This window comes from Erythrolamprus reginae, chromosome 2 (genome assembly GCF_031021105.1).
Source record: "Erythrolamprus reginae isolate rEryReg1 chromosome 2, rEryReg1.hap1, whole genome shotgun sequence".
Lineage (NCBI taxonomy): Eukaryota > Metazoa > Chordata > Lepidosauria > Squamata > Dipsadidae > Erythrolamprus > Erythrolamprus reginae.
This window is the reverse complement of record NC_091951.1, coordinates 110,169,805-110,196,386: the sequence shown is the minus strand read 5'-3', so window position 1 is coordinate 110,196,386 and position 26,582 is coordinate 110,169,805. Positions and strand designations below refer to the sequence as shown.

Here is a 26,582-nt window from a genome sequence, read left to right as displayed (position 1 = left end):
TTTTTAAAAGGAAGTTTTATTTGAACAAATTTCATTTAGCGCAATACACCTAAAAATAAATCACAACACAATGAAAATTTGAACCAGGTCTCAGATGTCATCTGAACATTAAGACCAATATCCTAAAGGTAAGCTGTATTGCACCTCACATTTCCCTATTAACTTAAAAAGCGTAAATGTGCATTACAAGATATTAAAAGAAAAAACTAGAACTAACATGCCAAAGGTTCACTTGAATTTTCAACACAGCTCCTATAACTTGTTTGTACAAAAAGCATGTTCCTGAACATGCACTGAAAACAGTGTTTGGTGTTATGTGGTATAAGAGCAACATTTAACATAATTGAAACAGCTTTAACCTAAATACACTTACTGCTCAAATACATTCCTACAACAAAAACTGGAAAAAGCTGAGTTGTTTAACAGGAACTTCTTTACTGGACTTACACCCTAGATGAATGTTTCAGCATATTCAAAAATACTGAACCTGAATGTTTTAAAATGATCCTGATTTCACTTACGAGTAAAGCATAAATCACAAGCTTGTATTGCAAAACTGTTAAACTTAGTTTTTTGTTTTCTTAAAAAAGTTGACAAAAAAAAATCAGGTGACAAGTTACATTCCCCAGCCACCACTCATGTTGGACATGTTAGACATTCCAGCCATGCCATTCACCCCCATGGATGCACGATTACCACTGCTGTAGTAGCTGCTGTTCATTGCACTCTGGTTACCTAGAGCAGATAATATATTATACAATTTAGTACAAAAGTGCAGTGCTATCTCCAAGGCAACATGCTCCTCCCAAATTTCCCCTCTTATATCGCCTTGCATAATCCTGTACTATTAAAAAGACAAACTTCCTTCTACGTCATTGTATGTTTTAAGATGTCTATAAAGCCAACTGCAAACCAGTTTCCCAGATTTTTGCAAAGCACAGAATAGAATCAAATCCTAGAATAGCTTCATGCCCTCCCTCTACTGCACAAAATAATACACATGACCACATTACATACCATGAGATGCCAGAACTAGTTTCATGTGGATTGGATCCAAATCTTGATCACTCGGCATTTGCCAAACTATTTTCAGATTTAAAAAAAAATCTATGCTCAATCAGTGGCTCTCCATTGATCTTGCTCCTCTAGATTTTGATGTTCTAAAGCTAAAACTAAATACTTGCACAAACTCAAAATATCTGCACTTGTTTGCTGAAGTATGATGACGCTCATATAAATGCCTAATAACTCAAATACAATTCTAAACAGATTTTAAAGATTAATAAAAAAACATCTTACCATATCCACTCATGCTGCTTTGACCACCGTATCCTCCTCCATAACCCCCACTTAATGGCTGGTTAGCTGGACCACCATAACTGGATTGGCTTCCTTTAAAGTTAAGAATATGTATGCAAATTGGTATCATTATATTTTATAAAGAGCATGTAGTCCAACTAAACAAAATGTCATTCATTTGCCCAGAGGTCTACATGAAACACAAATCTGTCTTCTTGTTAGCAATTCTTTATAAGCTGTCCAGAGTCATTGAGAGTGAAGTTGTATATCCATATAAGATCTGTTAATTAAATAAATACTTTATGTTTCTTAACTATCAGGGAAAACCTCTCTAGACCAACATTCAAATGATTTACTATTGTGGCTTCTAAATTCAATATTGCCAGCTGGTCAATTTGTAAGGAAAAATATTTTCTTGTTTTTGTTATTACATAGGACATTGCTTTTCAAAACGTTACTTTGTTTCAATTGAATTGGCTAAATATTAAGTGGTGTCTGGAAATAAGAGATTGACATGTTCTAGGGCTTGCATTGCTAAAACTCAAATGGTACTATATTTAGCACATAAAACAAGGAAAATAAAAATTGACATTTGCTTATATCACCACTAATTCCTCTGCTTCTATTGCTTCTAATGCAATCTACATTAAAATAGCAAATAAATCTAATTAAAAGCTAACTTTTTTCATTTCTCTGCCAAACATTTTTGCAGTTGAAAATGTGGCTTCTAAAATTCAGTATTGCCAGCTGATCAATTTGTAAGGAAACTGATTTAATTGTTCTTTATTAATTTTAGTTTTTTTAAACTTCTTTGGCAAAAAAACCCATTCTGCAAAGTGCTATAAAAACAGCACACATTCCCTTAGATTAAATGACTAAAATTTCCATAAGCAAACTCAGCATGTGATATTGCTTCTAGGCAATACTGAAAAGTGTATGCTGAAAATCAAACAGATGTGGAATTTAATAGGACATTACTAAAATGAATATCTGCTGTTAAGTAATAGCTGCCAATTCTACCTATCATCCTAAATTCTTCATTCAAATTATGATAAATTCTTCATTCAAAAAGGAAGTAGCAACATTACTTCTTTTGTGATGTGTGGCAATATAAATTTGATAAATATCCAAATTCCCCACTATTACTACCATTCCCCAATATAGAGCCATTCTTTGCTCCATTCATACACATACAATATTTAACTTAATTGTTGGAATGTATATCTAAAAGTTGTATACCTGCCAATGTGTTAGTGTTCCAATCCTGAACCACCCCTTCGGTTTCTTTGACTGTGATTAAAACAAAGTTGAATTTCAGTTTCAGGTAATTTAGAACAGGAAGTACATAAAACCAGTCAGTTTTGTTAAAAGATCAGCATCACTAATATGAAACTAAATTGTTTACACCTACCCATTGCTCCCATCATTTGACTTCCATATGCACCACCACTTCCTCCAGCTGTAGAATTCAAAAAGAGTTCTACATATCGGTGTTCTGTAGAAATAAAGACAACAATGCACTGAGATCACACAATGAAAACCTAAGTAACTAACATAGAAACATAGAAACATAGAAGTCTGACGGCAGAAAAAGACCTGATGATCCATCTAGTCTGCCCTTATACTATTTTCTGTATTTTATCTTAGGATGGATATATGTTTATCCCAGGCATGTTTAAATTCAGTTACTGTGGATTTATCTACCACGTTTGCTGGAAGTTTGTTCCAAGGATCTACTACTCTTTCAGTAAAATAATATTTTCTCATGTTGCTTTTGATCTTTCCCCCAACAAACTTCAGATTGTGTCCCCTTGTTCTTGTGTTCACTTTCCTATTAAAAACACTTCCCTCCTGAACCTTATTTAACCCTTTAATATATTTAAATGTTTCGATCATGTCCCCCCTTTTCCTTCTGTCCTCCAGACTATACAGATTGAGTTCATTAAGTCTTTCCTGATACGTTTTATGCTTAAGACCTTCCACCATTCTTGTAGCCCGTCTTTGGACCCGTTCAATTTTGTCAATATCTTTTTGTAGGTGAGGTCTCCAGAACTGAACACAGTATTCCAAATGTGGTCTCACCAGCATTCTATATAGCGGGATCATAATCTCCCTCTTCCTGCTTGTTAACTAGATATTTCACTAGATAACTAGATATTTCATTGCAAATATATTGTTCAATATGAAGAAATAACACAATATTCCGTTGTCAAATATTGATAGAAATAGTGTAGATCAGGGGTGTCAAACCCAATCACAATGCAGGCTGTATTGTATAAAGTATCGCGATGAATCGGGGTATTTTTTGCCTTTGCAGAGCCAGGATGGGCATGACCTGAACCTGTCTGGTTGAGGCCTGTGCAGGCTGTATCCAGCCTGCTGTAGATCAAGCATGCAACTTACGCATATTTGCTTTATCTTTCGACATTGCAGCGACAGCATCTTCATGAGTAGCAAACTCAACATCCGCCTCTCCGGTGACTCTGCCATCAGGTCCAATTTCAATGTGTACTCTTACCGGATTAAGAGGTGAAAAGAACTAAATAATAAACATCATAAAGAAGCTATCAGTCCATGAAAAATTCTTACACATTAAGAATCAGCTTACTTAAGATTGAATTAATACAACACAATCAACAAATGTACTTACATTATAAATATCATTCTCAGTAGCTCTGTAAGGTAATCCTCTCATATGTACACAATGACCAGTTGTACTTTGGAAAGTAGAGGATCCATCACCATATCTATGATCTGATATTCCTGCAGAAAGAAGAGTCCACTCTAAATCTTTTGTATGTATACCTCGTTTCTTCACTACCCGTATAAAGAATACTTACCTCTTCCAAACCTGTCAGATCCAAAGCCATAGCCATCATTATATCCATTGTAGTCATCATAGCCGCCATAACCTACAAACCATAATTCAACATTTATTGAAATAAACCTAACACTGCACTCATTGTATGCAATTTGTAGAGTAAAAAAAAGCTTACTTACCTCCACCATAAGCACCACGTCTCATTCTGTCAAAACCACTGCCTCTACCAAGGCTGTTATAGCCTCTTCCCACACCTGGCCGGTCATAAGGACCAGGCCGCTGCATGGCCATTAATTTGCGAGGAGGGTCATAATGAGTGCGTACTTCTGCTCTGCTACTCTTGAAGATTTCAATGTACCTAGGTTTACATACATAAAAATAGTTCAGTTTTTTTATATAAACACACACACTAAATTACAAGAGATACATTTAAAACCTTGCAGCCTTGGAACTGACAATTATAGGCCAGTTTTTAGTAAGAATTATCCAAGGCTAATTTTTTAAAAAATAGTTTCAAGTATGTGCTAATTAAGCTATCCCAACCTTAAGGGTTAATGATAGCAAACAGTCAAAATATGCTCTGGAGGGAAACATATCCACTCAACAGGACCCATGTTTTGCTCATATGGCAATTGAGAGGAGGGTTAAAAAGCTAGCCTCCGCCAGAACTTTAACCCATCAATACATTACAATAAGCTTTATGTGCTCACAAGACCTATGCGTCTGCATAGCAAATTAGCATAGGCAAAAGATGCATGCTTTGATTAATTAGTCACAAAATTTAGAATAACCCTTTGTGACATTTTTGAAAGTTAATTCTTTTATGTGAAAATTACACAAGAAAATGTTACATCATTGTATAGAACAAGTTTAGTAATCACATTTTCTTATGGTAATAAAAGGCTATGTGCATTTAGAACTAGAGGCATAATTGGTGCTATCAAAGAAATGTAAAGCCATAATCTCTCAACTTCTGTAAATAACTTTAAACTAAATTAGAATTAACAAGATAATGTGAAATAGGGAAGAGCAAAACAAGCACATCAGCCAGTCTGCACATGAATTAAAAGAAAGTAATATTTATGAAAACAAAGGAGGTGTTAGAATATGAAAGTATATATTGTAAAGTGAGCACTTAAGAAGAGAGAATATGGATTTAACAACAGTTTACCATAAGAAGAGCGACATATCCAACCAACCATCCATCCCCACCTGTGCCCTATTCTTTCCTTGTGTTTCTTTAGAGCCTTTTCAGCTATTTCCTGTGAAGCAAACTGCACGAAGGCCTCCCCCGTACTCCTCCCCTGGAAGTCCACCGGCAATGTTATCCCATTTGGCACGATTTCCAACCCTTCAACCCAAGGACAAATAACCCCAGTAGGGGGTAATATTAACATCAAGAGCCCAATCAAGATTTTCTTATAGCTTTAAAAATATACCAGAAGTTATACTTTATATTTAGAATCAGTATACCGTAGTATTAACTCTGTAACAGAAACATGTCAATAAAAATGCAGCAAATAACATTCTTAACTTATCCTGCTTGCAAATAGCCACATTTCTGCAGCTTTAATAACAATACTCTCAAATTAATGCAGGATATGATAAGAAAAGCCATAATCCATTTTTAATATAAACAAGTTAAAACTTTCAATTACAATTAAGCACAGCAAGAATTCTACAAATCAGAATACATAATTCAAATAGCTATGTAAAATATTTCAGTTTTTAAATGACAATGATTTGTATATTACAGTACTTCAAGTAACTAAAAATGTAAACATTTTAAGGTTTGTAGCAAGACCCTTAGACATTTTTCAATAAAATCTGAAGCTAATGCAAATTGATCTCATATTTCAGAAATACATTTAAGATTCTTTGGATTACTGCGTGCATTCAGAACATTTAAATGTAAAGCTAATTTTAATATTTATTTTGCTCTTAAACTTTTGCTATATAAATGCATGTATTTTAAGTCAATTTTATACAACTATAAAAACATTGCAAAACATGAAACCAGTCCTTTTAATAAACAGAAAAAATAATTTTATGTATTGATACTTCATGTCAGAAAATGTTCTATTTCTTTTAGAGTAGATAAATATAAACAAAATCTATGCCAAAAAAATATTTCAAAATATTCAGCTCTGCAAAGTAATGTATCTTTCGCACAAAGCAGAGATTATATCAAATCAAAAAATAATTTAATACAAATGTTTACACTACATATTATTCTCACTTTCTCACCCATTTCCCCTCCTCCCACATAGTAAACACTTCTGAAAAATCTTTGATATTCCTTGATATTTTGATTGATATTAACAACATCCAAAGTTAGACACTAAAACTTTTTCCACTTTTTCAGCCAATTTAAAATTGACTGTTTGTTTAGTTTAATTAACTATACTCCAGTCAATTTTAACAAGCTACGGAGTGGAAAAATTAAAATAATTTCCCTCCAGTCTATCAACATCAAAAAAGAACTAAGTTTTGGTAAATATTTCTAATTATAGTTCAAGTATTTGTCTTTTTGAACATTCAATGTTTAAAGTTTAATAAGCATGGTCATCATGGTTTACTTTATTACTAAATTAATATTTGGCATTATTTCTGAGCCACTAAATTCTAATCTTTACCCATACTTACAGCTAGGACTTGTACCCCACATACCTGAGAAAAACTGAACAATTTCTTCCTTGCTACAACCAAATGGAAGTCCTCTAAGACGTACAAAACCATCATTAGCAGTATCAGGGCTGTTAGGACCAGTATGCTTCAGAACCCAATCCATTTCAACGTTGTTTGACTTGAAGACTGCAAGAGGCACTTAGAATTAATGAATTCTGGAATCTGGCATAAACAGGCTAATGCACAACAATCATTTGGAGAACAGGATCACATTTATATACACAAAATACTCATGCATCTAAAATCCACCCAAAATAACTGATCAGTTACTATGGCAATTTAATCCAAACCTTCAACATATCTGTGTCCCATTGTTTCTCTGTCTTTTTTCAATGCCAATTTCACATCTTCTTCTGTTTCTAATTCAACAAATGCTTCTCCACTTGGTCTTCCTTCTCTTGTGTAGATAAAACGGACCCCTGAAGATCCATTTAATATTTTGCACTCTAAGAAAAAGTGGAATGAGTTACACACACAAGAAGATTTAGCAAAATTCAAAGGTATACAACAGTGCTTAAGGCTATTATCCAAACCATAAAACTCGAAACAAAATTAAGCAACAAGAATTGTCAAACAATTAATTCTGAAATAGGAAGAGGAAAAAATACCACTTACACAGTATATATTACAGCTACATACAGAACATAGAGGCATACAAATCTAAATAGTAGTAGTAGTAATAACAATAATAATAATAAGTCAATTAACAATTTAAACAAGTGAGGAAAGGAGATCATCATTAACAAGGTTAATAGGCACAACCCATTAATCACAAAGTACATTATTATCATATTCTCCAAACAGGAATTTTCTTCTCACCACCGGGAAGTATACTCAGAACCACAATTCTCTTAGTCCCCCTTAAAATGATGTCACTATCCAGCACAATGCAATATTATACAACCAGAGTATTTCATACTTTACAGAATCTGAAAAAGAAAACTCCCCGCAAAAATTCGACCCCGGAAATACCAAGCTGGTCCCGGAAAAGAAAAACTTTATTGTGCATTTCAGCCAGAAAACTTACCAGAAAAAAATCTTTGCACTTCATCTGCAGAGCATGACCAGGGCAGTCCTCGCACTTTTACGACATAACCCTCGCCGCCTTCCGTATTCAACATCATGCTAGATGCGAGGGTGGTCTCAGTTTCGCCTTCTGTTGCTAGGGGCAGACAAAAACGTCGCCACACTGAGTGGGGTAGGAATTTCGCCACCCGGCCCATAGAGCGCCCCTCCCCCAGACCTTTTGCGTTTGCCCATCTCCGCTTTTCCAATGCCTACCCCACGTACACATGGCGACCGATATCCTCGTCCAGGACACAGGAGACGGTTTGAAGGGTCACTTCGCCTCTCCAAACACAGAAAGCCGGGCGGCTGTAGCGGTAAGCGCTGCGTTCTTAGGAAATGGCGGCGAACGAGTAATGCGTTTCCGCTCGGCCAGGCCCTAGCGCCGCTTTCACCTCAAAAAACGCCCTTCCGACTGCTGCTAGTAACCTGAAGAGAACAACCGGCTGAAGAGATGGATCCCAAATTCGGAAGTCCTTCGAACTAGTCTGCAACCAACAAATTACTCAACTAAAAAGTAAGCTCACCTTCTTCTAAGTCGGCCGCGGCGTGGCTGAAAATGGAGCCCAAAACGCACGCGCGTACATTACCTCCCAGAGTGCGCATGCGTCCTGGAGATTGTTTCTTCCCTTCCCCCACCTCCCTCTTTAAGCGCCACCCCACCCTCTACAGCACAAATCCGAAGTCGGTTTTACTTGAGAGAAAGGCGGCCCCTACTGAATATAATTCGAAATAAAACTTCCCCTGAATTAAACTAGAGTCGCCTTCACCTTATTTGAAGCATACATTCGTTCCTGCAATTATCCTCGTTCCCACTGAGGGGAGCCTGACCGACAGGGGAAAAACTACTCGCGCAGCTCTGAAGACAAAGGCCGCCACGTTTTTATCCCATCAACGAAACTCAAATTTTGGACTTCCCGCTGCTCAGTTAACAAACGCAACCAGAGCCTTTCATCAAAGCTGCGTTTGGCTTTTTCTTTTAACCTCAGCTAAAAGCGAGTTTTAACACATTTGAGCCGATCGCTAACTTCCCAGAATAGAAAAATGTCAATCGCGAGACTTCGCAACTACATTCACACACAAGTTTTTTTAAAAATCCATCTGCTAAGCACGCGCAACAAATTTTAGGCTTTCAAGTACCTCTAACACTGAGCTCAAAACGTAGCCTATATACTGTGTATATAGATTTAAGTAGACTTTTGATCCTCGAGATAAAAATTGCAATAAGTACATACAAACGGAGAAAAAAATGGCGGCTCTATAAAACGACACTTCGAGAAATGGGCGGCGATTTTAAGATCCGGTGACGGATGAGATGATGGGAAGCGGGAACCGAAGGCAAAAAGTTGTCCAGCCAAAACAAGAGGAGGGGTTGGCCTCGCCGTTACATATTGGCCCTGTAGGAGCGGCATTCTTGAAGGGGTGAAGAAAGCATGAGAGAAACTCATCGCGGTTTCGCTCAGCGGACAAAGGCCTTGATTTATTTTCCCGCCAAACACTGCCTGAGCTCACTGAACTACTGCTTTCAAAAATATTTGGGGGGGGAAACCCTCAACTTCATGAAATATAGGTAAGTAGCTTCGCGCCTTATAATAATTAGTGGAAAAAAGTGAAATCCTGCAACATGGGTCCAAGAAATATTTCTTCTTGAGCCAGATTAATTGTTCCATTAAGATTGAGCATCACAATTATTTGCCGCCTTACCAGGACCAAAATAATACATGCCAGCACCAAATAGCTAGTTTGGTTTGGATTGACTTTTAAAAAGTATTTCTAATTAACAGGTCACAAATTTACTTAGTTTAAAAAAAATCAATGAAAAGTTTGTGCATTTCCAAAAAATTGCCCATATTTTCTTTTACCACCGACAAGGATAGGCATAATATATTTTGGATCAGAAAAATCTTGAATTCCTGTCATGTCTTCCACCCCAACGTCCACACAAGCTGTACTGCAATTGCGGTATTAACCTCTTGAAAACTGCCAATTCTCATTGCCAATTTTAAGTTCAATCTTAATAATTTTCAAGACTCAGATTTTTAGTAGACAGTCATGTAGCAGAAAATCCTATTACCATCTATATTACATTTGCTAAATATCAATGGCAAACTTTTACACAGCTGCAGTTGTCCATAATTAAATGACTATGAAGATTCTCAATCACCCAGGTCATAATTATCCTGAAGGCAATTGGACTTTGTTTTCCCTTGAAGACACTTTGCTCCTCACCCAAGAAGAAAAAGCAAATTTGGAGTTACAGTTGTCCAGTAACTAAAATATCATGAATTGGAAATTCCTGAACCAGTTGCTAAGTGGTGAACATTCAAACTACCTGAAGTTGAATATAAAGAAAGTTTTGACTGAAATGATAGAATGAGACTAAAAAATCTGTTCCTAAAATTCAAACCAAAAGGATTAGCACTGAACATATGAATCACACAAGTCTGTAAATATAATCATTTATGTAGCACCTTAACATTCCACATATTTTTTCATATGCTAATTGTGCTATATGTATGTTTGCAAGTCTCTGCAATTTTCTTGGTAAAGTTTTTCAAAAATCATTTTTCCATTGGCTCTTTCCTGGAGCTGAGAGGGGAATGACTGGCCCAAATCGAATTAGAATCATGGAAAATATAACAACCCCCCCCTCCCAAAATGTAATGCTACACAATGTAGTAATGGCAGCCAGAATTGTATATGCTGAAAAATGGAAATTACCCTCTGAAGAATTGGTAATAAAGAAAATATTAGATTGCGCTGAGATAGACATGCTGATAATGGAAATTAATGACAAAGAAATAGATTATCATCTAATTTGGGACCATGGTATAATTGGTTAGATAGTAGAGGTAAGGATTAGAAAATTAATAGTGAAAGATGATTTACAAATTTGAAATGAGAAATAAATGTAAGTATAATAGATGAAGAATATTATACATAATACATTATAAAAAAGCAAGATGTAAAAAAATATCTGGAACAAGTGTTATATAATGTATTTTTTAAAAAAATATTATGATAGGATGTTATAAAAATGTAAAATGAAATACATAGAATAATAACTAGAGTCATATTAGAAATAGGGAAATAATAGCTACGGATGTAATATATACCAGTACTGTATATCAATATAGCAAAGTTTGAAACAATGATGTAAAATAAAGAAAACTATAATAGAAGTATTTTTTAAAAAATAGAATCATGTTCTCCCTGTTTGCCTGGTGCCTTAACCACTACAGTGGTCCCTCGACTTGCGCGTTCTCGATTAGCGCGAAACGCTGCAACGCGGTTTTTCAAAAAATATTATTTAAAAAAATAAAATATTAAAAAATAATTTTTTTTTTATTCTGTTCCCTGAATGGAGACCGCCGGCCGCTCAATCGGGCCGGCAGGGAACAGAATGGAGCCTTCCGCGGCGGGGCTGGTAAGGGGGGGAGCCGAGGGGGGAGCCGAGCCCAGCCCCGTGGCATTCGCTTTCCTCCCGCCGGCAGCCGACTGATCGTGGGCTCCTTCGCAACCTCGGAGAGCTTCCTGGTTTTCGTGAGCTTTCATGCCCCGGAAGCTCTCCGAGGTTGCGAAGGAGCCCACAATCAGTCTCGGCTGCGGGTGGGAGGAAGGCGAATCCCCCGTGGGCTCCGTTACATCTTCCGCTGCCAGCCAGGCCATGCTGGCGGCAGCGGAACAATCGCTGGCTGTCAACTTTTCTTTTTAAAACTGGGCAGGAGCTGACTTGCCTCCCCAGTGCTAAAAAGAAAAGTTGACAGCCAGCGCCACGCCTGGCTCGACTTCCCTGGCTGCTTGGCCGGGGAGGCTCGGCCGAAAGCGGCTGGAGCGGCAGAGCCGAGCATGCCTTCCGCCCGGGAAGTCCTGCCCCTTCATCCCCACCCCTCGCCCCTGTGGCCGGCTCATCCAGGGGGGCGTGTGTGGACTGGCAAGCGGCAAGCGGGAAGACCAAGGGAAGGTTCCTTCAGCCGCCCAACACCTGATCCGCTCCGCAGCGCGGCAGCAGCGAGGAGCCGAAGATGGGGTTTCCCCTTTGCCTTTACCCCATCTTCGGCTCCTCGCTGCTTCCGCGCTGCGGAGCAGATCAGCTGTTGGGCGGCTGAAGGAATCTTCCCTTGGTCTTCCCCGCCGCCCACACGCAAACTCCATCTGCGCATGTGCGGCCATGAAAAAAATGGCGCACATGCGCAGATGGTGGTTTTACTTCCGCATCCAATATAACGCGGAAATCGGTTAGCGCGGGAGGTCTTGGAACGTAACCCCCGCGCTAACCGAGAGATCACTGTATAGCAAACTAACTCTACTTCATAAATAGTTTTGCTAAATACCAGCATGAAGTCCAATCCATCTGGAAGGATTAGTTCAGCAAGCATGATCTTCAGCATGTTTACCAGGCTCGCCCAGAAAGTAATGCACCATATTTTTCCCCCTCGGCCTACAGTAATGGTATGAATGCGAAACTTTAGATATACATTATTTGAATTGTCAGGATTACGTGTGTAAATTTTGCGTTTCTTCAGACAGATAGCGTAGCTGCAGACACCATTTTGAAATGGCGTCTGTAAGTGATGTACCTTACAAGCAGCGTGTCATTGATGAATTTCTCACTGTGGGAACATTTACAAACAGTGTACAGTTTATGGAGAATCTGCAGTCGACAGAAGTACGGTTAGTCGCTGGGCACAAAGGGTGAGGCCATTAGAGGTGATTCGTACAGTGCAGAAATGACCAGAACAAGGAATGGTACCGACAGCATGCACACCCTTGTGTCTCGTTGGAGAAAGGCCATAGAATGGGATGGAGATTATGTGGAAAAATAGGGAATGTAGAAGAAACATCATTCCTTTTTGTGTGTAAGTTTCATTGTGTTCAATCAATAATTGTTGAAGAAAAAATATGGTGCATTACTTTCTGGGCGACCCTCGTATTTCTCACCTTTATTTTTATAAATAACTCAAAGTAGCAAGTATCAAACTTGCCTCCTATTTTCCCTACAATAACCATCCTGTGAGATGGTTGGACTGAGAAAGAGACTGACTGACCCAAAGTCACCCAACTGGCTTTGATAGCTAAAGCTTGATTTGAGTTCACGACTTCCCATTTTCTAGCTGAAGCCCTAACCACTAGCACAACCTTGACACCAAGAGAAATCTAAAAATTATAATATTAATCTAAAATTAATATTACAACATATACTTACATCTACAGTAGTGCCTCTATCTAAGAATGCTTCTACTTCTAAATAAGAACCATGTGTTCAAGGGTTTTTTTTGCCTCTCCTCAAGAACCATTTTCCACTTACAAACCCCAGCCTCTGAAACTGTAACCAGAAAAGGCAGGGAGAAGCCTCCATGGGGCCTCTCTAGGAATTTCCTAGGAGGAAACAGGGCCGGAAAAGGCAGGGAGAAGTCTCCGTGGGGCCTCTTAGGAATCTCCTGGGAGAAAACAGGGCCTCCACCCTCCCTGTGGTTTTCCCAATCGCACGCATTATTTGCTTTTACATTGATTCCTATGAGAAAAATTGCTTCTTACAAACTTTTCTACTTAAGAACCTGGTCACGGAACGAATTAAGTTCGTAAGTAGAAGTACCACTGTATTTTACTTTAGGTATGTGTTTGCTCTCAACTCCTTTTAATCAGGACACATCACTGAAACACCTTGGCTATTTATCAGACCTGGCTTGCCTGGCTATTGAAAGTCTGATAGAATTAGAGGGAATTATCTAACGGGTTATAATTTTAAATGTCATTGATATCAAATTCAGATTACACACATATGTTGATAAATAAGACTACAATCTTACAACTGAAAGATTTAAGCAAACCTGAAACTTTCAGACCTCCTCTTGCCAGCTCTTAAAGTTAAATCTTTCAAAAGTACAGTATATACTAACCAGGATATATACAGTACATTGGCAGAGATCCCATTGAGGCACAAAGTTAGGATCGTATAGCCACTCAATCTAGATCAGTGGTTCTCAACTTTTCTAAATGCACGATCCCTTAATACAGTTCCTCATGTTGTGGTGATCCCCAACCATAAGTCTAGTGCCAATTCTCCCAACAGAGCTTTAAGCTGATTGGCAGGAAGGTCAGAGGGACAATCCCACTATAAATTCCTGATTGGTCAGATTGTAAAAATATATTCCAAGGCGCCAGAATAGAAGCTTTAGTTCCTAACACCATGGGAAGTTTGTCTTTTCCCATGGTCTTAGGTGACCCCTGTGAAACAGTCATTCAATCCTCAAAGTGGTCCCAACCCCCAGGTTGAGAACCACTGATCTAGATGAAGCCATTTCTGAAAATGAATCAACTACAAAACAAAATCATTGAATATATGGGTATGCATAGCAAGTTTTGATTTTGCCACTTACTATATCTACCTGTGTATAGATCATAATCATCTTCTGATTTAGAAAGTTGTTTGAAAAGTGGGGGCAAGATACATATGTAATTTTAAAATATGTACTCCCTAGTCAAGTATTTTGTTTTCCCTTTCTATCTCATTAAATTATATTTTGGTGATTTCCTGTTGACGTTGCAGTGATATCAAACAAAAGGAATAGGTCTCTACATTCCCTATGCTGACTTCCACGTTGGTGGGCTCTGTGAGGAGCCAAAGCTTCCTTGTAGGGGCACTGAAGCAAAGAGGGATGCCTTATGAGGTCAAGGAAAGTCGCAGTTCTCCTGTCTAACAAAGGGTTCTTTTTCCCTCTCAGCTATCGCAAGGAGAAAAGACAGCCTAAAGATGACTGCCACAAAAAATAAGAACAACAGGTGCTGGATGAACAGTGACTAGAACTGGGGGAGAGGATTTCTTTTTGCCTTAAATTTATCCCAAGGAATATTTTAGAACTATTTGCTCAGAATTATTTGTTAAAGCAGCATCTAAGCATTCTGAGAAATACCAGACTGAAAGGGGAAGATACGAAAGAGAAAAATAACAAATTTTGAAATGTATAGAAAATTGAACTCTTAAATTGGGAAGATACGGTACCGGGAAAATATTTTAAAATGCTGGAATTATTTACCTATAAAACGTATTCTTTTATAATTCATTTATAACTAAAATGACAATTGCCAAGTTGTAATACTGAAATATAAGTTGAGAACGCTATGTGATGACAAAAATAAAAACTACAAGTCTGGAAGACTGTTAAAATATTTACTGGATTATTCCCAACTATCCCAGGACTACTGAATATTTAAATATGAAAACAAGCAAGCTACTTAATTAAAGAGACGCCTGAATGACCTATGATAACCTCTGGGACTATTCAAGTGGAACTGTTTACCTTTGTGATCTAAAGAACTGTGCACCCCTTGAAGGGCAACCGGAGGACTAAAGCTCTTGGACTGTGGAACAAAAGTGGAATTTAAAAAATAAATAAGTTTATAACGAAGAAATAAGTGAAGCATTGAAGGAGGTGATGTTAAATCAAGGAACACTAACAAAGTAATAACCAAAAGCCAACCTGGATTTGTAAAAAACAGATCATGCCAGATTAATCTCATTGCATACTTTGACAAAGTGACAAAATTTGATGTGGTTTACTTGGACTCTAGTAAGGCATTTGACAAAGCAGACCACAAGATGGATTCAAAACTGGCTAACCAACCACACTCAATGCTTAGTGAATGTACATGGAGGGATATATGCAGTGGAATACCCCAAGACTCTGTTTTAGGCACAGTACTCTTCAACATCTTCATCAATGACTTGGAAGAGGGGACAGATGAGGAACTCATCAAATTTGCAATGACACCAAACTGGCAGGAATATCCAACACTCCAGAAGATAGGCACAAAATACAGAAGGATCTTGACATGAAACATTGAGCCCTATTTAACAAAATGAAATTCAACGGTGAAAAAAGTAAGGTTCTACATTTAGGCAAGAAAAAATGCACCGGTACAGTATATGTGGTACCTTGCTCAACAGTAGTAACTGTGAGAGAGGGATCCTGGATTCCTAGTGGACAACCATTTAAATATGAGCCAGCAGTGTGCAGCAGCTGCTAAAAAGCCAACACAGTTCTAGGCTGCATTAAAAGAGAGATAGAATCAAGATCACATGAAGTGTTAATAAGACCTTGGTAAGGCCACACTTGGAATACTGCATTCAGTTTTGGTCGCCACGATGCAAAAAAGACATTGAGACTCTAGAAAGAGTACAGAGAAGAGCAATAAAGATGATTAGGGGACTGGAGTCTAAAACATATGAAGAATGGTTGCAGGAACTGAGTATACAGTGATCCCTCGATTTTCACGGGGGTTACGTTCCAAGACCTCCCGCGAAAATCGATTTTCCGCGATATAGCGGCGCGGAAGTAAAAACACAATTTTTGGCTATGGACAGCCAAAAACTACCCCCACGCACCGTTTTTCAAGGCAGCACAAGGAGCCGGGCTTGAAATTAGGGCAGGGAGCGACGAAAGTGCGGAAGCTGACAAAGATTGCTTTGAATGTCAGCAGCCCCCGCCCGTTCACCGCCTGCCCGCCGTTCGCCCAGCCACCCGCCGTTCGCCCAGCCACCCGCCGTTTGCCCGGCCGCTCGCTCGAGAGCAAGAGGGGGAGAGATAGAGAAAGAGAGAGAAAGAAAGAGATGAGAGAGGGAGGAAGAGAGTGTGAGAGAGGAAGAAGCAAGATAGAGAAAGAGAGAGAGAAAGAAAGATGAGAAAGGAAGGGAGTGAGAGAGAGGAAGGAAGAGAGAGAGAAGAGTGGAAGGGAGAGAAATGATAGAAAAAAGGGGAGAAAAAAAGAGAAATGAGAAAATGATTGAAGCAGAGAATGACAGAAGAGAAAGAGACAGAGAAGTGACTCTTGGTGATGACGTATGACGTCATCGGGTGGGAAAAACCGTGGTATAGCAAAAAAACGTGGAGTATTTTTTAATTAATATTATTTGAAAAACCGTGGTATAGCGTTTCGCGAAGTTTGGAGCCGCGAAAATCGAGGGATCACTGTATCTAGTTTAATGAAAAGAAGGACCAGGGGGGACATGATAGCAGTGTTCCAATATCTCAGTGATTGCCACAAAGAAGAGGGAGTCAACCAAAGCACCTGAGGCCAGAACAAAAAACAATGGGTGTAAACTAAACAAGGAGAATAGTAACTTAGAATTAAGAAAAAAATTCCTGACAGAACAATTAACCAGTGGAACAGCTTGCCTCCAGAAGTTGTGAATACTGCAACATTACAAGTTTTTAAGATGTTGGATAACCATTTGTTTGTTTGAAGTAGTGTAGGGCTTCCTGAAACGGTAAGACCTCCAAGGTCCCTTCCAACTCTGTTATTATAAAAAAAATTAAAATGCAATACAAGGGATAAGCAAATCAAGATGCTCAGGAAAGGGAGGAGTTAACAGTAGAAATGGAGGAAAAGACTAAAGAACCATAAAATAAAAAGGAAGGAAGAGACAATAAAGAAAAAAACAGTGACTGGTGAATTAAATGGGGGGGGATTTATTAAGAGAGCTAAAAAGAGATTTGGAGATATACGGAAAGATACCTTTGAAAGGAAATAGGGGCATGAGTAGAAATCCTGGAAACTAGGCAGTGGAGGGTAGGAAAAATACTCAGATTTAAAAGCCAAGTAGCAGATGTAGAAAGAGGTAAATATCTTAGAGAATATGGGAGACAAATCAAAAAGAAAAAAGCATAGCAATTAAAGTATGGAAGCAGGCAAGAGATGATGGATCTATTATATTTTAATTTCATTGTTTTTCATTTACTGTACTTTACTTTTCCTCTTATTTTTGCTAGGTAGGTGATGATTAGAAATTGAGATAAAAACATTTTTTGTAACAAAGGATGATGATTAAAAGTTAGAATAAGATAGAAATTAGAAGTATTAGTATACGTATATACTTATATAATAAAATAAGCAATAAGAGAAAACATGAAACAATTGAATAATGATAGATTGCAACTTTATATAAATTAAGTATTACTGTTAGAAATATATAAATTGATTGAAAGTAATAACTATTATTAATGCTATTAGTTTTATTTGTATTAGAATGCATGATACCCATGTGCCACACTGTTCACACACTGGTATGTTTATAAAAAAAATAATTAAAAAGGATCTTGACAGAAATGAAACATTGAGCCCTATTTAACAAAATGAAATTCAATGGTGAAAAAAGTAAGGTTCTACATTTAGGCAAGAAAAATAAAATGCACCGGTACAGTATATGTGGTACCTTGCTCAACAGTAGTAACTGTAATTTGGTGATAACCTTTATAGATTTGAGATTGTATCTTTACCTTCATACAGAGTTCCAAATCACCATCTTACTATAGTAACACATTTTCCTAATTCAACTTACTCACATTTAGAGAATATTTTAATTTTAGGTATATATGCACAAAATTGATTACTGCTTCCAACAATTGGAGTCCTGGCAAGTCTAAACCCTAGACTCAAGTCTTTTGATGGTTCTGATATCAAGATTCCATATACTCACTGTTGCCAGGAAACAACAAAGGAGACTTGGTTAAGAGATTCTGACGTTGATTTAAAACATTGAAAGTAAAATGTTGCTATTAAAATGGAAATTTCAATACTTAGCCTAGTTTGACACTTATATTATCCGTAGTAGATATGTTAAATGCCAAGATATTTGCAATCTATTCACTGATAAATCTAATTAATTAAATATTAAAACTTCAATCCTAAATCTGTATTTAAGTAAATTCATCCACAATTCAATTAGGTCCTATTGTACATACTTTATCCCAAAGGTGCCTTTTCAAGAGGCAACTGAACTTTCTGATTTTTCTTTGAAGACATTTCACTTCTCATCCAAGGAGCTTCTTCGGTTCTAACTGGATGGTGGGGAATGGAAGGATTTATATTCCTTGCAGAGAGTTAGACAATTGCATTCTTTTATAAAATCGTGGAGTTTTGTCCATTTCCTCAGGATCACCTGATTACTAGTGCAAATGGGTGTGGAACATTCTTGGAACTTCTAAAATGGCTTTGTTCCTGTGGTCTGCAGGAATCATTTGTGCTTTAGTTTGAGATGCAGACAATACAGACTCATCCACAACAGCCTGCGCTTGTTTTCAACAGTGAAGGGACCTGGCAGAAAATTTCCTTCAGAAAGCACAACTCCACAATCACAGTGTTTTCAACCGTTTCAAGAAGGCTCCATAACCATTAGCACTACCTCAGGGAACCCTGAGGATACAGATAAACCTCCAAATGGACTCAAAAAGAGTGCAAATAACCAGTTGTCTGCAAGGAATATAAATCCTTCCATTCCCCACCATCCAGTCAGAGCTGAAGAAGCTTCTTGGATGCGAAGCAAAATGTCTTCAAAGGAAAAACAGAAAGACCAGTTGCCTCTTGTTTAGGACAACCTTGACTGAAAATCTCAATGGACATACATGCTTTATATTAGGCTCTACATAAGTAAAAAGATATAAAATGTAGAGAAGAATTAGAATTAGTTTCACTTGAAAGCATTTGCAAAACATTTATTCAGTATACATCTATTCTCTATTTTTAAATATAGAAATGCATGAAGTCACTATAGCATAAAGGGGGAGAACAAAAGGAATTCAACTGGAATATCTGGAATACCTCATGAAATCTAGCTTTGAAAGGATAATGAGGTATGTATCTCTTGCTACTTAAGACACTTTTTAATGCTAGAGAAAAAAAATCCTTCAGAGAAGAATGTAATCATGTATTTGAATATTACATGTTCAAGGTTAGCTCTCCTTAATGCCACTTTGTAAGGAAATAAATGATATATTTCAGTGTCATAAATGCTTATATACTCGGGAATCTTAAAGATTTAGGAACAGATGCATTCAGTGGTTTATAACAGCAGATCTTAGCAATGTCTGGCTGAACTTTAATCAAGCTTCAGAGTTCAGTGTATGCAAAACTCTTCAAGACTCTGACAGTTTCAAGAGAAAAAGTAAGACAGGCACAAAAAATATTTTCTAATTCTTTTGAATGTAAGCTTTTGAAAACTAAGAATTCCATGAATATTTATAAAGAATAAGAGTAATATGTAGAAATACATTTTAATTAAATGCTTTTGGGGAAAGTTCCAATATCATGAACATGAGTCAAGTACTACTATACTTTAAGACAGTGATGGCGAACCTATGACACGCGTGTCAGCACTGACACGCGTAGCCATTTTCAGTGACACGCGGGAACCGGTGAGCAAGAGTAGTTGCGACAGTTACCATGGTGATAACACACACACCCGTCCCCACAGCACTATTCATCCCCCTCCTCCACTCGCACGCAACTCCCCGTTGCTATGACAGCACCACCGCCAATGGAAAGTCGCATTAGAAGGCGGCCTTGCGGGGCCCACGAGCTGACAAGGGAAGGGTTTCACTGTGCACTAGAGACGGAAGTGGATTCCGTCGAGCTTGGGCCGCGGCCGGAAGTGAGGGTGGGAGGATAGGGAAAAAGGAGGCATCGACTGAGAGGCTCGCCGGCTGGTTAGTCAAGCACCTGCCCACCTTGGCTCCGCGCGAGTCATGGGAGGCGACAGCAGCCTTCAACGTGGAGGCGGGGCAGGTCGAGCGGCTCTCGCAAGAATTCCTTTCCCCCAGTCAGGAGGCGGAGAGCGGTACTGGTCCTCCTCCCCTCGCTGCTACCCTCTTCCCCCCTCCTCCCTCTCCAGGAACAGCCTGGGCCCGATACGGGAAGATGGCGGCGGCCGGAGGCAGCTGCGGCTCCCAGGCTGCGGAAGGGCCCGAGCTGTAGACCCCAATGCGAGGCCGGAATAGACTGGCGGGCAGCAAGAGGCGGCGGCGGAGGATGAGCCTGCTTTGCACTCAGTATCTCCGGTGAGGAGGATGGGGGAAATCCTGTTGAGGATGAGAAGCACGCTAAAGAGAGAAAGGGGGGGGGAAGTGTGTTGTGTGTGCGTGTTGGGGAGGTGGGGTGTGCGGATAAATTCCCATTTTGGGAAAGCTGTATGGGCTGGAGGAGCCGCTAACCCAACAGGAAACGAAGGAATAATCCAAAGTCAACTTTACAAGAAATTTGGAAGAGTCTCCAGTGTGTGAGTGGGATGCTGGGATGCTCTTTGGAAAGGAAGGTTTCCTGGTGAAGAAGATGAAGGAGCGAGTGACAGGAGGAAAAGAAACATGTTCACCTGTAGGTTTCTTTTTTTAACATACACACACCAATTCTCAATTCTAGCATTCATAGTATTAGTTACCTAACGCTTAGCAGCTATGCATCCAGAGCATGTGTGTGTGTGTGAAAATCTACCTACCTACCCCCCCCCCCAATTGGTCTTTTTATTTAACGTGAGACATTACAATAATATCGGGTCTGGGATTTGTCTGGTATGTGCAGCAAGATCAACAAAAGAAACCAACTGACAGATTAACAAAGAAGTCACTAAGCAGGTAAGTTAAATAATTATACATATTTGTTATTTAAACTATAAATATCACAAAATTATGGTTTTTTTCTCAAGGTGACACACCACCCGAGTTATGCTCGGTTTTTTGGCGAATTTTGACAAACCAAGCTCAAAAGGTGGCCCATCACTGCTTTAAGACATGAAAATATATTAAAATATTCATCTGAGACAGTGCAATCCTAATTATTCATTGAAAACAATTAATTGAACTTCAGCTGAAATACAAAATCTAATTTTCTTTTGCAGAATGGATTCTGACAATCTGAAATGTATATCCATTTTGGTTTTAGATGTGAATGAATATTTCAGAAATAATGTAATAAAACAAGAATATCAATTAGAATAAGCATTATTTCTCCTTAATTTACAGTCATTTTTAAATTCATTACCAGGGGTACAGTTCATAACTTTGTAGTGTGTACATATTAGAGTAGATTTGTTTATCATACCATGTTAAAATTCATCTGATTTTGGAACAGAATGATACATGAATAATCATAATAAATCACTTTATATTTTGTAGCCAAAGAAACTTCAAATATCTCAAGGCACTCCATCCTTTTCATTTTATATTATTAGCAAATTCTTCTGTTTATAATCTGTACTATATTTTCATTATATTCCAAATTTTCATATGGGTACCTTGCCCACTATCTCCATTTAAGTAGAGATGTATTTATAAAAGTATATCTAGGACCCAACAGTAAGCAGATGCTTTAGAGCAGAGGTCCCCAACCGCCGGTCCGCGGACCGGGACCGGGCCGTTGGGGCTTTTCAGCCGGTCCGCGGCGCCAGGGCCCCCTCGGCCTTTCTGCACCACCAGCGGCGCTCCCCCCGCCAGCCAGCCAAGCCCCGCGCCCGCCGGAACCGGCTCCTCGCTCTCCCCCCGCCGCCCGCCGCGTTTGCAGGAGGTGGGGAGGGTTGGGCGGCCCGCCAAGGCCAGGAGGGACGCCGCTGCCCCCCTTCCCTCTCTCCGCCCGCCGCTGCGCCTCCTTGACGCCAAGAGGAAATGCCGGCAAAGGCTTTCCTCAGCGGAGGCCGGCGAAGGTGATATTGAATGTCGGGGAGAACGGGCGGTTGCACGCGCTCCCTATCTCCCTGCTAGCCCACTCGGAATATTCAAAATAAGAAAAACCTTTGCCGGCGAAGGCTTTACTTATTTTGAATATTCCGAGTGGGCTAGCAGGGGGATAGGGAGCGCGCGCAACCGCCCGTTCTCCCCCGACATTCAATATCACCTTCGCCGGCCCCGCCTCTCCTGCAAACCCCCTTGCTGAGAGCCCGGGGCGAAAGTGCTCTCGCAAAGGTGAGGCGGGCAGGGCGTGCGCGCGTCATCGCTGAGAAGAACGGAGAGAGAACGAGAGTGAGTGAGAGCAACAGACAGCAAGATAGAGAGAAAGTGAGAAAGAGAGAGTGAGAAAGGGGGGGAGAGAAAGAGAGCAAGAGAGAGAACAAGAGAGAGAAAGAGCGTGAGAAAGAAAACAAGAAAGAGAGAGAAAGCAAAAGAGACAGAAAGAAAACAAGAGAGAGAAAGTGAGAAGAAGAGAGAGAAAGAGGGGGAGAGAGAGAGAAAGAGAGAGGGGGGGAGAGAGAGAAAGAGAGGGAGAGGGAGAAAGAGAGAGGGAGAGGGGGGAGAGATAGCAAGAGAGGGAGAGAGGGAAAGGGGGAGAGAGGGGGAGAGAAAGAGAGAGGGAGAGAGAGAGGAGATAAAGGAAGAGGAGAGAGAGAAAGGAAGAGAAAGAAAGAGGGATAGAAAGAGAGAGAGTGAGAGATGCTCAGTGAGCCTTTCTTTGAAGTTGCCTTTCTTTCTTTCTCTTTCTTGCTTTCTTTCTTGCTCTTTTTCTTTCTCTCTTTTACCTTCCCTTCCTCTATTTCTTCTTTTCTTTCTCCTTCCTACCTTCTTCCCTTACTCTCCCCTTTCATAAGTTTCCTTGCTTCCTTCCTCTGTTCCTGTCCCTTCCCCCTTTCTTTCTTTCTTTCTTTCCTTTCCTCCCTCCATTTCTTGCTTTCCTTTTCCTTCCTCCCTTCTTTCCTCCCTCATTCCCTTCTTTCACTCCTTCCTCTCTTACTCTCCCCCTTTCACACCTTTCCTTGCTTCCTTTGCACCCTGCTTTTGTTCCTGTCCCTTCCCTCTTTCCTTCCTTCCTTCCCACCCTCCGTCCATTCATTCACCCATTCCTCTCTTGATCGCCCCTTTTACGGCGCCGCTGACAGCTAGCTCCCCCCCCCCCACCGGGTCATGGAAAACTGGTCTAGCTTAAAGCCGGTCCCTGGTGCAAAAAAGGTTGGGGACCTCTGCTTTAGAGGACAATTCTTAGGAATTTAATGCAGCTTGCAATGTTGGCAAACATATGGGTCCAAAGGAGAGGAAACCATCTATAACAGTTGTCTTTTACATAGATATATTAACAAATTTAATTTTTATTGCAAACTCACAATATTGAAGTATATTATTGAAACGTAAGAACAAGTGTTTCTATGTCTCTTTGTGGGTATAGTACAAAAATAAAACAAAAGCACACATTAAAATATGAGACCAGTTAACCAACTAATGAAGGCCCAGAACACTCTTTTGAATAGATTTCTTTATCTGACAAAGTCAAACCAATTTTCAACTGGCTACTGAGTACATAATCACAATTCTACCCTCAATATTCCCATTAATAAGCTTCAAATATCTTGGTTTGAGTACTTTTCTTTTCATAGGTCAAGGCTTTTTTGACTGCTTAGCAAATGAAGATATTGTTCGGAGAACACACTAAGAAAACTATTATTTATATAATGAGCACAAACTACCACGCTGATAATAGATTTCAACATGCACAATATTTTCAGCCAACAAATCCAATTATTACCTTTTTCATTAGGGCCAATCTGACAAAATTATTTTGAAATAATATCAAAAGTATGCTATCAGTCATATTAATTCTATATTCAGTTTGTATATTAATGGGGAAGTTGAGGAACACAATTTCTCAGAAGGAAAAACTGTTACTAATTCAGTATACCATTAAAGGGTATTTAATCTTAATTCACAGATTAGTTCATCAATAACAGTTATGGTTTATTGTTGATTTACAACATATGCACTTGTCCATTAAGGCTTTAATGTTAATGGCCAAACCAGGCTGCTGTGGTTTATATAAACAATCAGAGTTAAAATCCTAACTTGTCAGATTTTCTTATAACTGATTAATGCAAGTCACTGCACTAATTAAATTGTAAGAGCACAGCTCATCTTCAGATATCTGAAGGATATAATACACCTTTAGCCTCCATTATAGCATTCTTAATCCTCAAGACCAGTGTTTCCCAACCTTGGCCACTTGAAGGTATCTGGACTTCAACTCCCAGAATTCCAAAGCCAGCATTCGCTGGCTGGGGAATTCTGGGAGTTGAAGTCCAAATATCTTCAAGTGGCCAAGGTTGGGAAACACTGCTCAAGACAATGGAATCTTATAAGATGTATTTAGAAAACTTCTTAAATTACCCCCAAATCGCACTTTGTAGTACTTTACAGACTTAAAATAGTAGACTAAAATTAGTAGCTGAAGTACTGTAATTCTCATTTGGAATTTGATAAATGTTGATTAATGTAATAGAAATAGAATCAAGCTATTTCAGAGATGGGGAACTATGGCCCTTTTATGACTTGTGGCCTCCATGGCTGGCTCAGGAATTCTGGGACTTGAAGTGCACAAGTCATAAAAGGGCCATAATTCCCCCTCCCTGCTCTATGAAGAGCTTCAAAATAAAGGATCCCTTTCTTAACATTGATTTGTATGTTTAACACAAGAATTTTGTTTTCCACAACCAACTACTGTATTGGCCTTAAGAGCAATGTGGCTGCTCTCAAGACCATCTGCTGGGAGACTAGAGCAGTGTTTCCCAACCTTGGCAACTTGAAGATATTTGGACTTCAACTCCCAGAAGCCCCCAGCCAGCATTTGCTGGCTGGGGGCTTCTGGGAGTTGAAGTCCAAATATCTCCAAGTTGCCAAGGTTGGGAAACACTGGACTCGAAGGCCTCTTTATGCAGCTGGCTGGGCCGGTGAAAGCAGCCCACCGGGATAGACGGCTCACCGGTCCAGCTTAGGAGGGAGGTCCCAGGATTCCATCTAATTAGTACCATTGCAGGGCCTAATGACCAACAGGGCAGTCCGAGGGAAGAGCCAAGCTTCCCTTTCTATGGACGACGCGATACACGAGAAGGCCGCTGAAACCCGAGCTCCCCCCAAAAGGTGTCCTATTGCGCAGCAGGGCGAGGGTGAACCAGGGCGAGATGCCTTCGCCCGGTTTTGTTATTGCCGCCGGTCACGTGTCCCCTTGCCTTCCTTCCATTTCGGGGGTTTCCAACCTAGCCACCATTGCAGAGGTTCCCTCCGCCCAGAGATCCTTTACCTCCTCCCTCTTTTTACTACAATCCGAATCGACCCCATCTGCCACTTCCTCACTGCAGCCGGCCAGGGGAGACGCGGGGGGCGCCTCGAGGAACCACCCACGACAATGGCGGAGGCAGGACGTGGTCAGAAGAAAGGGCGGCGGGGAGGGAAGGAATTGTTGGGAGGGAAGTCTCCCTCAACCCCCCCCCCCTCCCGTGCTTGCTTTAACAAGCCACGCGGGACCGTCCGCCGACGCGAGAAGGGAAGCCCTCTGGCCGGCCGCGTGCTCGGGGCCGAAGTGTGCAAAGCGAGGCCCCTCCTCCTCCTCCCCGATCTGCGCCAACGCACGAAAACCCGCAGCAACGGCCTCAACCGTCGCTAGGCCGCAGATTCCTCCCTCCCTCCGCTGCTCGGCGGCGCCCTCTCACCAAGGCCGGGGATCTCGGGGCCAGTCTCCTCGGTGTGACACGGATCCATCGCTTTATCTCGTCGGTCTCTCTTCTGCTTTGCGACCGGAGACGATCAAGGAGGATGCGAAGGGCGACGGAGAGATCAATCAAGTGGGATGCTAAAACAATACCCGGAAGGTACGAAGCGGTTAAATCAACGACGTCGTTACCGCGGCTTGCTGGGAAAGGCTCGGCTTCCACCGCCGAAGTTACCCCACCCCCGCCCTCTACACACACACACACACACACACAGGGATCTCCGAAGGCCCCCCCTCCTCCCGAGCACCCTTCGCCCCATCACTCACCGAGCGTCCGCGCAGCTGCTCTCCGCCTCTATAAATAACTCGTTCCCCCACTTGTAGGCTTGTGACATCAGATTAAATAACCCCTCCCCACGCCCGTCCTCTGCAGCCAACCAATCGCCTGGTTACGAAGGCACCATTTTCACCCCCCTCTTCC

The 26,582-nt window shown here is 40.2% G+C and overlaps 1 protein-coding gene and 1 long non-coding RNA gene across 31 annotated transcripts; one reads left to right on the top strand and one right to left on the bottom strand.

Annotated features, from left to right (window-relative positions):
• HNRNPH1 (heterogeneous nuclear ribonucleoprotein H1) lies at positions 1–26,582 on the bottom strand. 30 transcript variants are annotated; one of them, XM_070739119.1, is made up of 16 exons: positions 26,429–26,520; positions 26,103–26,242; positions 8,090–8,361; positions 7,836–7,970; positions 7,099–7,254; positions 6,791–6,934; positions 5,333–5,471; positions 4,300–4,478; positions 4,140–4,211; positions 3,950–4,083; positions 3,703–3,838; positions 2,711–2,794; positions 2,539–2,589; positions 1,300–1,392; positions 1,018–1,083; positions 1–735 (listed from the first exon to the last, which is right to left on the bottom strand). In XM_070739119.1, the coding sequence occupies exons 3-16, from the start codon at positions 8,100–8,102 to the stop codon at positions 617–619; spliced, it is 1,521 nt and encodes a 506-aa protein (XP_070595220.1). In that variant the 5' UTR covers positions 8,103–8,361; positions 26,103–26,242; positions 26,429–26,520; the 3' UTR covers positions 1–616. The 30 variants fall into 30 exon arrangements, with proteins under 30 accessions (XP_070595220.1, XP_070595224.1, XP_070595221.1 ...); XM_070739123.1 differs by having other exon boundaries at positions 3,950–4,062; XM_070739120.1 differs by having other exon boundaries at positions 8,090–8,302.
• LOC139160812 (uncharacterized) lies at positions 8,551–15,016 on the top strand. The gene is made up of 2 exons (XR_011558014.1): positions 8,551–9,443; positions 14,599–15,016. It is a non-coding gene; the product is annotated as an uncharacterized lncRNA (long non-coding RNA).

Bases quoted from the DNA above. Each gene is read 5' to 3' on its own strand.
- HNRNPH1 (XM_070739115.1), bottom strand. From the start codon at position 26,151: ATGGATCCGTGTCACACCGAGGAGACTGGCCCCGAGATCCCCGGCCTT. The intron at 4,084-4,139 runs GTAAGTATTCTT...CAAAAGATTTAG, and splicing joins ATCTGACAGGTTTGGAAGAG to AGTGGACTCTTCTTTCTGCA. The intron at 2,590-2,710 runs GTAGGTGTAAAC...TTTTAATCACAG, and splicing joins TCAAATGATGGGAGCAATGG to TCAAAGAAACCGAAGGGGTG.